At 47.1% G+C, this 13931-nt stretch overlaps 6 protein-coding genes across 6 annotated transcripts; 4 read left to right on the plus strand and 2 right to left on the minus strand.

Moving 5' to 3' along the window:
• Positions 1-64: 64 nt before the first annotated feature.
• N7466_010729 (uncharacterized protein) lies at positions 65-1908 on the plus strand (the record flags this gene model as incomplete). The annotated part of the gene is made up of 2 exons (XM_057170118.1): positions 65-1135; positions 1534-1908. 2 exons carry the CDS (start codon positions 65-67, stop codon positions 1906-1908), a joined length of 1446 nt encoding a protein of 481 aa, XP_057015850.1.
• Positions 1909-3419: 1511 nt separating this feature from the next.
• Positions 3420-3710, plus strand: N7466_010730 (uncharacterized protein; the record flags this gene model as incomplete). The annotated part of the gene is made up of 2 exons (XM_057170119.1): positions 3420-3435; positions 3496-3710. 2 exons carry the CDS (start codon positions 3420-3422, stop codon positions 3708-3710), a joined length of 231 nt encoding a protein of 76 aa, XP_057015851.1.
• A 2199-nt stretch (positions 3711-5909) lies between these two features.
• N7466_010731 (RNA exonuclease) lies at positions 5910-8087 on the minus strand (the record flags this gene model as incomplete). Its single annotated transcript, XM_057170120.1, has 1 exon — positions 5910-8087. The coding sequence occupies one exon, from the start codon at positions 8085-8087 to the stop codon at positions 5910-5912; it is 2178 nt and encodes a 725-aa protein (XP_057015852.1).
• A 408-nt stretch (positions 8088-8495) lies between these two features.
• Positions 8496-9400, plus strand: N7466_010732 (PICOT family protein; the record flags this gene model as incomplete). Its single annotated transcript, XM_057170121.1, has 2 exons — positions 8496-9284; positions 9341-9400. 2 exons carry the CDS (start codon positions 8496-8498, stop codon positions 9398-9400), a joined length of 849 nt encoding a protein of 282 aa, XP_057015853.1.
• A 1222-nt stretch (positions 9401-10622) lies between these two features.
• On the minus strand, positions 10623-12071 carry N7466_010733 (putative Gamma-butyrobetaine hydroxylase subfamily; the record flags this gene model as incomplete). The annotated part of the gene is made up of 1 exon (XM_057170122.1): positions 10623-12071. One exon carries the CDS (start codon positions 12069-12071, stop codon positions 10623-10625), a length of 1449 nt encoding a protein of 482 aa, XP_057015854.1.
• A 727-nt stretch (positions 12072-12798) lies between these two features.
• On the plus strand, positions 12799-13815 carry N7466_010734 (thiamine transporter TPC1; the record flags this gene model as incomplete). Its single annotated transcript, XM_057170123.1, has 2 exons — positions 12799-13038; positions 13099-13815. The coding sequence occupies 2 exons, from the start codon at positions 12799-12801 to the stop codon at positions 13813-13815; spliced, it is 957 nt and encodes a 318-aa protein (XP_057015855.1).
• Positions 13816-13931: the final 116 nt, after the last annotated feature.

Here is a 13931-nt window from a genome sequence, read left to right on the forward strand (position 1 = left end):
ACTCTAGGGTGAAATAGTTTCAGCCCTTTGATTGTGATCTGAATTATAACTTCTAATTTCCAATATGGAAACACACGATGAATCCGCGCATCAAGAGGAAAATGGCTCTCGCTCAGACTCTGGAATAGCAGCCCTTGCAGATGACAGAGAAGTCTTACAAAATGAAAAACAAGACCGAAACGTCTCTTCAAATGGAAAGATCGAGCTCACGGAATCCGCCGCTTATGATGTTCTAGGATACAGCTATCCTGTATGGAGAAAGTGGCAGATTCTTTGTGTGATGTTCTGTATCCAAATCTCGATGAATTTGAACGCAAGTCTTTATGCCAATGGTGTCGCAGCAATATCCAAGGAGCACAACGTCAGCGAACAAGTGGCAAGAATCCCGCAACTGACATTTCTGTGCGCGTACGCATTTGGCTGTGAGCTTTGGGCCCCATGGAGTGAAGAGCTTGGGCGATGGCCAACCCAGCAGCTAAGTCTGCTTCTGGTCAACATATGGCAATTGCCCTGTGCTCTTGCTCCCAATTTTGCCACATATGTTGTAGTTCGCCTTCTTGGAGGCTTGAGCACAGCCGGTGGATCAGTAACTCTTGGGGTAATTGCAGACATGTGGGAGCCAGATGACCAAGAATATGCCGTCGCATTCCTGGTGTTATCTTCCGTTGGAGGCTCAGTTGTTGGTGCTGTTGTTGGTGGGTTTGTGGAAGCTCGTCATCCATTACCCTGGATTTTCTGGGTTCAACTCCTCGCTGGAGGGTGCGTCCAAATCTTTCACTTCTTCCTGGTGCCAGAAACGAGAGCAACCATCATTCTCGATAGGGAAGCAAAAAGAAAACGTAAGGCTGGGCCGGGAGAAGTCAACATATGGGGACCACATGAGATTCACGGCTTCTCGTTGTCCCTGCGTGATATTTGGGCCGTATGGAAACGGCCATTTGTCATGCTCGTCACCGAGCCCATCGTTTTGTGGCTGTCGCTGTTAAGTGGTTTCAGCGATTCCTTAATTTTTACATTTCTCCAAGGCTTTCAACCAATTTATAAGCAATGGGGCTTTGGCACAATTCAAATCAGTCTTGCCTTTTTACCGTTAGTGATTTTCTCCGTTATTTTTCAGATCAAGTCGAGCTCGTTGGTCCGTCTGCTAAAAGCTTCTATTCTTCACAGGTTGCTCATTGGATATTTCCTTGCATATTTATCGTTTCTACCCTCAATTCATGTTTTTAGACAAAGAAGGCGAAAGAATGGATCTGATTCAGTTTCACCCGAAGCACGTTTATGGTGGTTACTATACGGTAAGTGGAGTCCCCAAACCTATACATATCACACTCATATCCTTAATTCCTAACGCTACATTTATACTGAATCAAGTCATACCTTGTCTTCCAATTGGCCTATTTGGTTTTGCTTGGACGAGCCTGGGTCCTCCACACATCCCTTGGATCGCTCCTATGATATTCACGGCCGTAATAGGCATCGCCAATGTGAGTACTCCAATCAAAGACCCAAAAGCTCTATTCTGACTTTCTATAGTACTCGATCTATCAGTCTTCCATTGACTATACGGTTGCTGCCTATGGAGAATATGCAGCATCAGCTACAGCAGGAAATGATTTTGCTCGCGACTTTCTTGCAGGAATCGCAGCTATGTATTCAACGCCAATGTTTGAGAACATTGGGCACAAGCATCCTTACGCAAACGCTACAACGATTCTTGCCTGCGTCTCGGTTGTTGTTACCGTGCCAATTTACTATTTCTACCGAAATGGACCTGCAATCCGCGAGAAATCGCCTTTCGCAAAACATATGATGGAGAAGAACAAACAGCGTCGACTCTCTCGGATTACAAAAGGGGAGAAATCTGAACTTACTGAAAGTCATGTGGAAGATGCACTCAACCCGCATTGAGGGATACAGATGATCTTCTTTGGAGATTTTTGTACAGACTAGTACACTTCGAGTGAAGGGGAAAATGGGATTCACCATTTGAAGACTTACAATATATTGCTAACAACAATTTGGAACTGTTATTAAGGAACAGAACGCGACAGCTTTCAGAGCCTATCGATTCAAAAGTGTAAAAAAAAGCCAGATTTTCTTTTTCTTTTCTCCTTTCCCAAACGTTCAATGTTCAAATGTTTCACATCCGCCTGGGCAGAACATAAAAAGGCAAAAAAAAAACAGTTTTTTACCATCAAAACCCCCTTCACATTGATCTACATGATTTTCTTGGGGCTTCAATGTTGAGAAATTATCATATACGTTTGTGAATCAATAGACGAATATGTCCTGATGAGTATGCTTGATCATATCCGCACCCTTTTTAGCGACCATGTAGACAGAATTTTGGATTCGACAATTAGGAATGACAGGAATCACAGATGCATCAACAACCCATAAGTTCTTGATTCCGAAAACACTGAGTTTAGGGTCTACTATACCTTACTTGATACTCTTGGATAAACGGGTAGTACCGTATAGATGGAATGAAGTCTGAGAGCGATCTAAAACTGTTTGTTTTATCTTTGAAATCATCTAAGTATAGCAGTATTTCCCAAGCACTTGAGGATACTTATTAATAATAATATCCTTAAAGCCTTCCCTGTTCTTTAGAATATTATAGCTATATCTAATCCCCTTATATATTATAATAATATTAAGATTATTATTAAAATAATTGAAGTTAATGCTTTGAATACGTGCTTCCAAGCTTCTTTTCCAAGGTTTGACTGGAATCTAGACGGTCTGAACAACCGGAGAACCCGGAGAACCCGAGGAACCCGAAGAACCCGAAGAAGGACAAACAGCTAAGTACTCGATTCATTTGAAAGCTTCACGGTCATGAAGGTCTCGGCCCATCGGCTATTAGAATTGAGGCCTGTCTAGTCTCGTTCCACGCTTCCTATCGGGACCAGCCGCCAACATTGAAGAGACGTCATGGCCGTACAACATTTGAAGCGGAATTTGGATCTCTCTTTCTCTTTCCTCAAATGCCTCACATGAACCGAGGTTCGATTAGATATGGGATTTTGGTCTATGGTCGGACATTTGGCGCACATCTTCCGCTACATCATACCTACTACTCAAATAGTAAGCGGGTACAAGTTTTACATTTCCACGCACTTCAAATGCTGTCGGACGCATCAATCAAATGTTTGAAAGCTCGCATTGGAAGTCTTGACATCATTCCCATCGTGTCTAGTTCTCTACTAATATATCTTTATTGTACCTCAAGCGAGACATTCATAAAACAACTTCTCATCCTCCAAATACGAGTGCTGAGCAAAGCCACAGACGCGGGAGCATATAATCGAATCTTCGAACCCCCCAGGCCTCCATCAAACAATTGGACACACCCACATGCTCAATATTTGAATATCTAATCAAACATTGAACCTCACCTTGGAACCTTCCAGAACATGTCTCAGTCTCAAAGTTTGTAACTCTTGCAAATTAATCTTGCTACATCCGAATCATTTCATTAATCTAGTACAGAACCCGACGTACAACCGCCACATCATGAGAGTTTTGTGGACAGACTATTTGAACATCATGGCCATCAGCACAAAGATGAGGAAGAAGAAAAAGATCAGTCCAAGTCCCAGCCCAAAGCTCCACATGAGGAGAATGAAAAAGAAAAGTACATGAATTGGTATCATGACGAGGAGAAAGAGGAAGCAGAGGGAGAAACGTATAGTGGTCTGATGTAATCTTTCTCTGGTTTTTAACTACATAAAATATCAATTTGAACATTTGAAGACAGTACTCATGTGAGAATTGACCTTTGAAAGTCCCGGTTTTTGATCGATCGCTCTCAAGTTTACATTACACTAGGACGACATCTGGAGAGAGTTGTTTATTCTTCAATAAATATTACATTGAATATTACAGAGCCGGGCTGGACTTTGAAATCACGCAAAAGAAAACCTGCCAACCCCTTCTACTCGCCTAGGAATGGAGGGTATGGACTGGTCCAGTGGATTCATTATGCGTCGACTAATAGAATTTGTGGGGAAGGAATAACCGGCTCTGTCAAGTCAGTGCAGATACCCACAAGATGGATAGGCACAGGGTTTAGGAATGTGTCGCGTTATGGGCCAATTTTCCAACGAATGAAAATTCCACCTCTGCTATGCAGCCACATTCTTCTTTCTTTGCTTTCACAAGGGACACTTCTCTCGCCAACATCAGTTGATAGGTTGTTCGATTTCATCTAGTAATCATATGGTAAATCGTACATTCTGCATGTTGAGAAAAGCCTCCACGGGGGCTTAACTTTGAAAGGAGGGTAAAGCTTACCTTGAGAATAATTCCCGGACAACGTCCGTTCAAATGTTCCGTCCAGTGACAGTGCTAATCTAACGAGGAGTGATTATTCCCGTGGGGCTGTCAAATAGCCCGGGGGCATTCCACGCTACGAAAGCTATATGTACTCGATTTCGTACTTATAAAAGAACTTGTTAAACCTCTTCTTACTCCGGACTGACTTATTTCTGCTTCAGGCTATTCTTCATCATCCATCGAATCTACCAAACCACCTCGGAACAAGATGCAAATGACCAAGTCAATCTTCGCAGCTGCTATGCTGCTTTATACTTCTGCCTTCGCGGCAGATTTTACTTCCGTACGTTTTCCATAAGTTTGCAACCACTGACAATCTCCCATGTATTATAATTCAAATCTTACAAAGTTCTCGGGTTGAATTGATCTGACTCCCGGATTTACAGATCAAATACACATCCGATGGGGGCGTCTACTCTCAGGAAATTCGAAATGGAGGATACGTTGTAAAGTTGGCACATCCGTACGTACAAAGACTGACCATTGAATCTTTGGATGGACCAATATGGACATGCCCACATTTGCAGGAAATCACAAGCTAACGCCAATTCATAAAGTGGAGTTCTCACTGAGATTGAAAGCACCGGCTATTGTGACCTTTTGAAGTAAGCCTCCTATATGATCCAAGCAGTGACTAGAGCTGTAGCTCCGAGTTGAGCATTGCTTACATTCTATTTAGTCGGAATATTCCAAACCTTCGGGTTCAAGTTTACCCAGGTCGACAAGACTTTGGCAAGGGGTCTGATTTCAGTGACATTGTATGTCAAGATAGGTCGTAAGGCTTCAGCCTTGGTGGTGACAAACTGGAATTGTTGGGATAACACTGGGACAAGGGATTTGGAATTTTCAATTGATTGTCATGGTTGACATATTTGTCACAGCCTTAGTATAGGTTTTTCCCATTGGTTTCCCTATATTTGAATGCAAATGCAAAGGCTTGTCCAGTGCCCGGGAATTGCCATTATCTAGTAAGAATGAGAATCAAAAGACGTCAAAGAGAAGTCGAGTTTTACCTAGACCTTTCCGCTGCTTTTTAAAGCACAAAGTAAGAGTATTTTCAATGTTTTTTATGCAGAGGAAAATAAGCTTATTCGACGAAACTAGCCAAGAACTGATTTACTAGAAGATTCCCTCCTTGCGTAAGGCTACGTGAAACACTCTTCTTTGCTCGTTTCGGTCTCATTGGAAATGGATGATAACTCTGCTAATCACCATGAAGGTTGATGGAAATGGCCAATGTTGGAATCTTGTAGAAAAATAGTAAACAAAAGCCAAGTTACATCGGAGTAGCGTCTACTTGTGGTACTTCGAAATCCGAATGTTCAGAGTTCTTTATTAACTTCAAGCAGGCCCCCAACCTGCTTTCTTTGCATTTTTTGTTTTTGTGATTTTTGGGGGGGGGGGGGGGGGGGGGGCGGGCAGATGAACTTGAAATAATTTCGGTGAACTGATGATCAAGACTTGGGTCCGCTGATCATCTTAACACATGTAGTATTTGAAGTAGGATGATGATGATTCGGGGATGTAAAAAGGCCAACTCTTGAGGGTATCGAAGAATAAAACGTGAACTATTTTACGCACATAAATCCACAGCCTTCGCGAGCCTGCTCACATGCCTTCTTCAAAGCCTGTTCCTCCACATCGGTCCACTTCACACTGAGCTCGTCCCAAGGCTTGGAGCCCTTAAACTCTTCGCGATGCTTCCGGTGCATTGCCTGAAGGCGGCTGACCTCACGAGGGTCGCCAGTGCCTGAATAAACCACAAATAATGTACACGGAGGGAGCGATGCATAAATTTGATTGATATCAGCGACCGTCTTAGTCACTGCATCGGCAAGGGCGGGATCGAATGAGGGGGTATTAGAACCATCTGTGCCAGTTGTCGGTGTCATTTCTTCTGGAAGAGAAGCACTGGCGGCCACCTCGGTAGATTCGTTGGCATTGTTCGCATCTGGGAGGCGAGTGGCCCAGCCACGGAACTGTTCCAGGTTGCGAAGGCGTGCCCATGTGAAATCCACACCCCCGCCTGGGACAGCTGGATTGGAGGGATCGCCATTAACAGTAGCGGAAACGCCCTTCACAACGTCGTCGTCATTGACGCATCCAATAGAAACTGTTGCCTGGGCCCCGAAGCCGCGCTCCGGATTTCCCCAGTCTACAACTGCTCCGGTCCGGGCTTCGTCGGAGGATGTCTTGTTCGGACGCTTGGAGCGACCGAGACGGCGGAAGATACTCTCATTGGAAGCATCGCTAGTGCCCCAACGCTCACCCTTTTCGCATTTCAATTTGACGAGGTCCAAGACAGCACGGGCGTCTTCAACAGAGTCGTGACCGGTCGTACCTTGCTGGATTGCCTTATTGAGATACTTTTGTGTGAGCCACTTCAAACTGCATTTCAAGGGAGGACCGCGTGGGTGAGGGTAAATGATGCCCGTATCCACGATGAAAGGGTGGGTCATTTTCAATGCCGTTAGATCAGAATTGAGGGAGTGTCCAACCAAGATCGCGCGAGGGGTTAGGATGGAGAGCAGCTTCTTTTGAATATCAGGCAAAGTGGTTGTGACCGGGTCCAACATTTCCTTTGTGATGCCTGAAAACCGGGTGAGATAATCGATAATCGGGCGTGCCGGCTTCACCAGTTCATCCAATACGATTTCCCCATCCCAGCGCATCATACTGATACGCGTTAATTCAGACTTGCCACCTTCCGTGAGACACATCTCACAATCGAGAGCCAGCACATCCCGACCTGCAGTCATGCTGCCCTTTTCAATCTCATTATCTGGTATGTCTCCAGCCTCGAGGCTAGGAACCAGAGAATCAACCCAGCCATGCTCCTCAGACTCTTCATTTCTTCGTCGGGACTCAGCCTCGGCAGCCTTTTCTTGCTCAGAGGTGAAAAATGCAGGATGAATAGTGTATTCATTCTCGCGTAATTGCTCCAATGTGCTGATGAAAGCTGTGATCGGTGTGCGTTGCACAACATAACCCTTGTCGACCCGAGCCGGGCGCGCTCCCTTGCCACGAGAAGCCTCATCTTTGGCTTTCGGTACCTGGGACAACAGCATGGCTTGTAGAGGCGAATGCACCTTGTTGTATTTGGTGTCGCCGGGAGCCTTGACAGGCCAGATGTGAGGAAAGGTGTAGGCTAGAGGACGCAAGGGTTCAGGCAGATCAACGGATGAAAGAGTTCGAGGGTTGAATCGATTGGATCGGTCTTCGAGAGGAAGGCCCTGCTTCCATCTTTCGAAGTCGGCAGCTTTTTCGTCGGCGGCGGTCTTCTCGGTCTCGTCTAATGGTTCAGGATTCTGTTTGCTGTTTTCAATGGGCTGCAATGGGATGGTGCCGTCAAACATGCCAATCTCCAGTCCAGGTACCATCAGTGCAACGACTTTGCGCATATGGCCGGAATGCTTCACGGAAATCCACTGCGGAGCGATACCGTCCGCAAAACAGTAGAGAAGCAATCCTTGCAAATCAGCAATACGAATACACGACTGCAACTTACCCTCGACATATGTCAAGCCGGGGTATTTGATCTTCTCGCCGTCTACACGCTTCTTTTTCGACTTGCGATGGTGCGCATCACGATTCTCATCGCCGTTCATAGCGTTATCTGAGGTAGTAGGTGGTGAGGTAGAGCCATTCGTCGCCGCAAGTCTTGGGGCCACGCCATTTCCATTGTCTGCCGTATCCAGAGCAGTTTCGGCGTCCTCCTCGCGCTTGCGCTTGTTTTCTCCCGTCATTTTGACTGCCGGTGTGAAGAGTAAAGTCCAAGCTCCGGCGAGATGCTCAAATTGAGGCGGGATGTCACGTGCTGATAGGCACCGATAAAGTCAGCCAGTTTGTTTGAAAAAAAAAATACCCGGATTGTATCGTGTAAATTACCTGTTCCGGTTTCCAAGATCTGATAACGAGGATCGCCCGTTAAAATTCGCCTCGTCACGCAATCAATCTTCATCCTCTGTATAGAACCCGCTTACAACGATCTTGCTGATTCTAGAGGAGTCTGATTCGTCCATCGCATACCTACTTGGCATAATCCACTATCCAATTGCCTTTCCCCAGCCATACATATATTGACGTCTAGGGTTCTCTTCCCGAATCCCGCCTGTTCTCCAATATCCTCCTCCCATATACCCCCCTCATTCACCATGTCCGCCCTCACTGAAGTCCTCACCGAGGAAGACTTCGCCGCACACTTGAGCTCTCTCTCTCCGTCTGCGCTGGTCGTTCTGTACTTCCACACCCCATGGGCCGCACCCTGCACCCAGATGCGCACCGTCCTTTCCGCCCTCGCATCGCAGTACCCCGCTACAGCCCCGCCCACAATTTCATTTATCAGCATCAATGCTGAAGAGTTGCCTGACATCTCAGAGGAGTATGATGTCTCTGCTGTTCCATTCGTCGTCTGCCTGCGCAGTGGTCAGATTCTGGAATCCATTAGTGGTAGTGACGCCATCAAGGTCCGCGACGCCATCGAGAAACACGCCGGTCGCGGAAACGGCGCTGCCCCCATCGATGGTGGCCACAGAGCTCACATTCCCCCTCCTCTCTCTGCTGTTCCTCGTGAAGATGGTCCGTTGATGGCCACCCAGTCCCCTGTCTATTCGACGGATGCCGTTGGCCCCGCGGCGAACGCGACCCCCGTTGCTGCCGAGTCCACCCTCACTCCCGAGCAGTCCCAGGAAGCGCTTTTCGCTCGTCTTGCCGAGTTGGTTAAGGCTGCACCCGTTATGCTGTTTATGAAGGGAACACCCAGTTCGCCGCAATGCGGTTTCAGCCGACAGTTGGTAGGTATTCTCCGAGAGCGGAGTGTCAAGTACGGATTCTTCAACATTCTGGCCGATGAGGACGTGCGACAGGGTTTGAAGGAGTTTGCCGAATGGCCCACTTTCCCCCAACTTTGGGTCGATGGAGAACTGGTCGGTGGTCTGGATATTGTATGATTTCCCCCCTTTCCCCCTGCTATAGTGACATTACTAATCATCAGATATAGGTTCGCGAGGAGATTAACAGTGACCCTAACTACCTGGTGGCCTACTCGGTCAGCAAATAGGTGGTTCGCTCTGGTATGATACCCATGAAACCTGTGGAGAACTACATTCGGATGGATCACCATGACGATATCCGTTTTTCTATGGTATGAAAAGATATTTCAAAATGCGAAGTCAATGTAATCAGTTCATGTTAAACTTGAGTGTGAATAGATGTATCTAGTAGTTACTTGAATTCTGTCCAAGACTTTGAATAGCCATAATCCATCTTCATGGTGATATAGATTTTTATCGCGTTATGATCAATATTGCTGTAGCAGAATTCACGCATCTCGGAGAGGCTTCAACATCACCTCTGGAAGCTTTGGAGACCTCAACTCAACCTTAAGCCTTATAGTTCTTATTGGTCAGCAATGCTACTAACTAACTAGTCAGTTATGTTTTGGCACCTGCAGAGTCCTTCTGCAGCTTCTATGCCGAACGTCAGAGATATCATCTTTCTGGTGCCCTGTGAGCCAGTGGAAGACACGGCCACCCTTGAGATCGTGCAGCCTGGTCATAGCTATTGATTGGGCTACTTCATTCAATCTTGATCTCACAATAGGATATGACATTTTGCTCAATTTCAGCTTTACCAATACCAGTGCGAATAATTCTTGAATTCAAACCTTTGTTCGGAGCTGTTTACCAATGGTTCGCAAATCCCGGAGAATGCGGTATGTCCTCCGTTTTCATTCGATGTACATGAATCAAGAAAGGGGATACTAGTAGTAGGTATAGTACGTTGAATAACATAGTAGGTCCACAAGCACAATTTCCAGTCCCAGAGAGAATTCTTCACCATAATGGGCCCAACTGCCTCGCTCTGGGGAGTTGCAAAATGAACTTCGAGCCTTCCCAGATAGACATTCTCCAGCTCCAGGCTAACGCAGAGGTTAAGAGGGGATATACCTTGAGCAAGCCAGATTTGATCCGACGATAGTTGTGGAACATTGAAGAAGTTGGATCTGCCATTGAAACCCTGGAATATTTGTTCGAGAAAAGTGGTGGAATATGCATTACATCTCGCCTAGTATGTACAGCATCCAGGGATGATCCAGGTCATGCCGATTTGTACAACTCCAACTCGAATACACATCAATAGCATGTATCCAATAACAATCCGGGCGCCTCGTTCCATCTTCTGGGTCGGGCTTGTTCATAGTCGAGTCACAGGCACTGAGTCTGTTCTTTCTGTTTGTAAATTCATCCCTAGATCCAGCTTTCTCGCGGACACGATCATTTTCAATTTTGGGTTCCAATCATTGGATCCGTATCTCGCCATACATCAGGGTATTTCCTCTCAGTCACGGCAAAGCGGGAGAGTAAAGCATCCGTATCCACATAAGCGCCCGCCAGCCATCGTGAGCCAGTCGCTGTATTGAATTGGCGACGCGCATGGACAATACGACGATTATCAAAAATCACGCATTCGCCCGGGTTCAATTTCAAATCAAAGACATTTTCCTTACGCCCCAGCATCTCTGTAAAGTAGTCCAAGGCATGCTTAAGTGGCAAGAATGAATTATTTTTGTCAACCGGAAGAGCAGATTGGAAGGGAGGTGAGTAGTTGACGTGTCGAAGGATTTTGGTTTCTTCATCTAGCTCGAAAACGGGTCGGCGGTTGTAATAGGTCTGGTCTTCATGCACATACTCATAGCCCAAAGTCCGCTCTGTGAGTTCATTGTACATTTCAGGGCGATCTTGCTTCATAATGTCGGCGATGCGGAAAGAATCGGCAAATAGCGACTCGCCTCCTTCGCAAGAGTTCTGCAAGCAGTGCAGGAGCTGATATCCGGGCGGCTCATTCATGTACATTAAGTCCATATGAAAGTCCAAGAACTGGCTGGTATACGCCACGTTTTTGGCCTTTGGGACTGTGCGCACATCCCAGGTCATTCCATAGAAAGAGTTGCGTAGTGGGCCCATACGTGTCGCAATCTTCTCAACTGCTTCGCGGGATTCGGGGATATCCTTGATGAATATGAGGCCCATGCGTTGTAAATTTCGCATCGAGGCAGCCATTTTGGAGTTATCGGTCAAGTAATCTTCATATGAGACCCAGTGCTGAAGCTTATTCATAGACTTGCGGTCCCAAATTGTGGGCCTCTTGGATCTGGGGACAAGGCTGTGGGTGTTGATCGTGGGATTAAGAAGGTAGCTATGGTGCCATCGCGACATATGATCTGGACTCGCACCAGGGGTATCAGTGGCCCACTGAATCTCTAAATGTTGACCATCCCACTTAACATGGCGTGGTCGAATGTTGGCGGGGATATCATTTGTGCGGAAAGACCGCTGCTTTGAATGACGGTCCACACACTGGGGACATTTGCAAAGATCGCGAAGGTATGCCCATTCTAAAGACTTCTCTGGGACACCAGGAGCTGCAAAGGATATTCCAAGTGGGGTCTCCTGTGCGCTCGCTGGTGTCGTAACCTCTAAAGTGAACGGCTTCAGGTCACTACCTCCATTGCGGGTCGCATACCATTCACGCGACAACTCAGGTGTCTTCAATGCCTCATCCTGCAGGCTTGAGTTGGCGGCTTCTGGCTGTAAAGCGGGATTCGACTGCTTAAGCGTGTTCACATAGTTGACCTGAAGCCGTCGGGCCGATGTTACAAAGCTTCTTTGCGGCGCAGGGCCCGGTAGGCCCCGTGTGAGTTGTCGAAGTAGTGAGGGAGGGGCACGCATTGATAATTTACAATCGGGGGGTAGTTGGTAGAGAATGTGGGGGAATTCCAAAAGTTGGAGAGATCATTAAAGCCCGCGGAAACATGGGGAGTGCTTGGCCAGTGCTTTCCCCGAACTTCGGCCGCGTGGGTGTCGGTACCTCGGAGAACATAGCAACTTCTATACAAGCCGAGGTAGTCCCTGCTTGTCTAATATGTCCAAAAGCAAATGGCACATGCACTTTTTAATATGAACGGGTCTTCCTGCCCATTTTTGTTGTTTCTCTTACTTCCAAGTCACTTGCTTATCAATGAATTATGATGTTGTTTTCCCCAATCTTTCTTGATTCAGGGTTCGAGGTTCATATCCACCTATGTACTACACTTTGACTTGTCCAACATGGTCCCACATCTCCGGCTCATGCAAAGGATATGAGACTGAACCCAAGACCCCAAAATGAAAAGGAACTTTCACTTTGATCTTAGTGCCTTTATAAACCTTCGTCAACGCTCCCACGGTGTTTATATAATTATCTGTATACAGAGAAGACACCTCAGGCGTCAAATGCCGACTTACGTAAAAAAACGCCCAAATTCGCGACTGGGAATTCCGCGCAATTTTGCCCCCGGAATTTCCATAACAAGAAAAGAAAAAAAGAATGACATAAACAACTAACAATTCACCAACCTTTCCCTACCCTTATCATGGATTCTCCAACCAACCCATAACTCACTCAGCCTACCAAGAAATGTCAGCAGGGGGAGAACATCTCAAAGATGAGGGTACAAAGCTACAAACAGTCATGGCCGGCGGAATAGCTGGACTAATCTCCCGGTTCTGCATTGCGCCGCTCGATGTCGTCAAGATCCGACTGCAGTTGCAGGTTCACTCGCTTTCGGATCCGGTCAGTCATCAATCAATCGAGGGCCCTGTGTACAAGGGGACATTGTCGACTATGCGAGCCATCATGCGACAAGAAGGCATCACAGTAAGTTTTGACTGGATACCGGGCAATAGCTATGGATACTAATATTGTTCAATCGTTCAGGGTCTCTGGAAAGGAAACATTCCCGCAGAGATGATGTACGTCTGCTACGGTGCACTCCAATTTACCGCATACCGAACAGCAACCCAAGCCCTCGCCGAGCTCCCTTACCGTCTCCCTCCTTCAGCGGAATCCTTCGTGGCAGGCGCCGCAGCCGGTGGAATGGCCACAGCAATAACCTACCCCCTCGATCTCCTCCGCACCCGATTCGCAGCCCAGGGTCCTGAACAGATATACAAGTCCCTCCGCGCCTCGATAATTGAAATCGCCCGCCATGAAGGCATATCAGGCTTCTTCCGCGGCAGCTCCGCAGCCATCATCCAGATCGTGCCGTACATGGGATTATTCTTTACGGCATACGAGGGGTTCCGGCCTATAATGGCCAATGTGGAACAAATGCCCTTCGGAACCGGTGATGCGGCGGCGGGTGTGTGTGCGAGTGTGCTTGCGAAGACGGGTGTGTTCCCCTTGGATCTTGTGCGGAAGAGGTTGCAAGTTCAGGGGCCGACGCGGACGCGATATGTGCATCGGAACATTCCTGAGTATGAGGGTGTGGCCCGGTCTATCGCAATGATTTTGCGGACTCAGGGCCTACGGGGGCTGTATCGCGGGCTGACAGTCAGTCTGCTTAAGGCTGCGCCGGCAAGTGCGGTCACCATGTGGACATACGAGCGGGTCTTACGCATCTTGCAGGAGACGGAAGTGGCGAAGCTGTGTTAGATGCACAGATGCACATGTGTGATTGCTGCAATTGCCCTTGCATTTGCATTGACCCCGGGATTGGTTTGACCTGGCATTGATCGGCGTTTTGGAGAACACATACATAGACTTATTTA

Source organism: Penicillium verhagenii, assembly GCF_028828195.1.
Source record: "Penicillium verhagenii strain IBT 33310 chromosome Unknown utg000012l_segment0_segment0, whole genome shotgun sequence".
Classification (NCBI taxonomy): domain Eukaryota; kingdom Fungi; phylum Ascomycota; class Eurotiomycetes; order Eurotiales; family Aspergillaceae; genus Penicillium; species Penicillium verhagenii.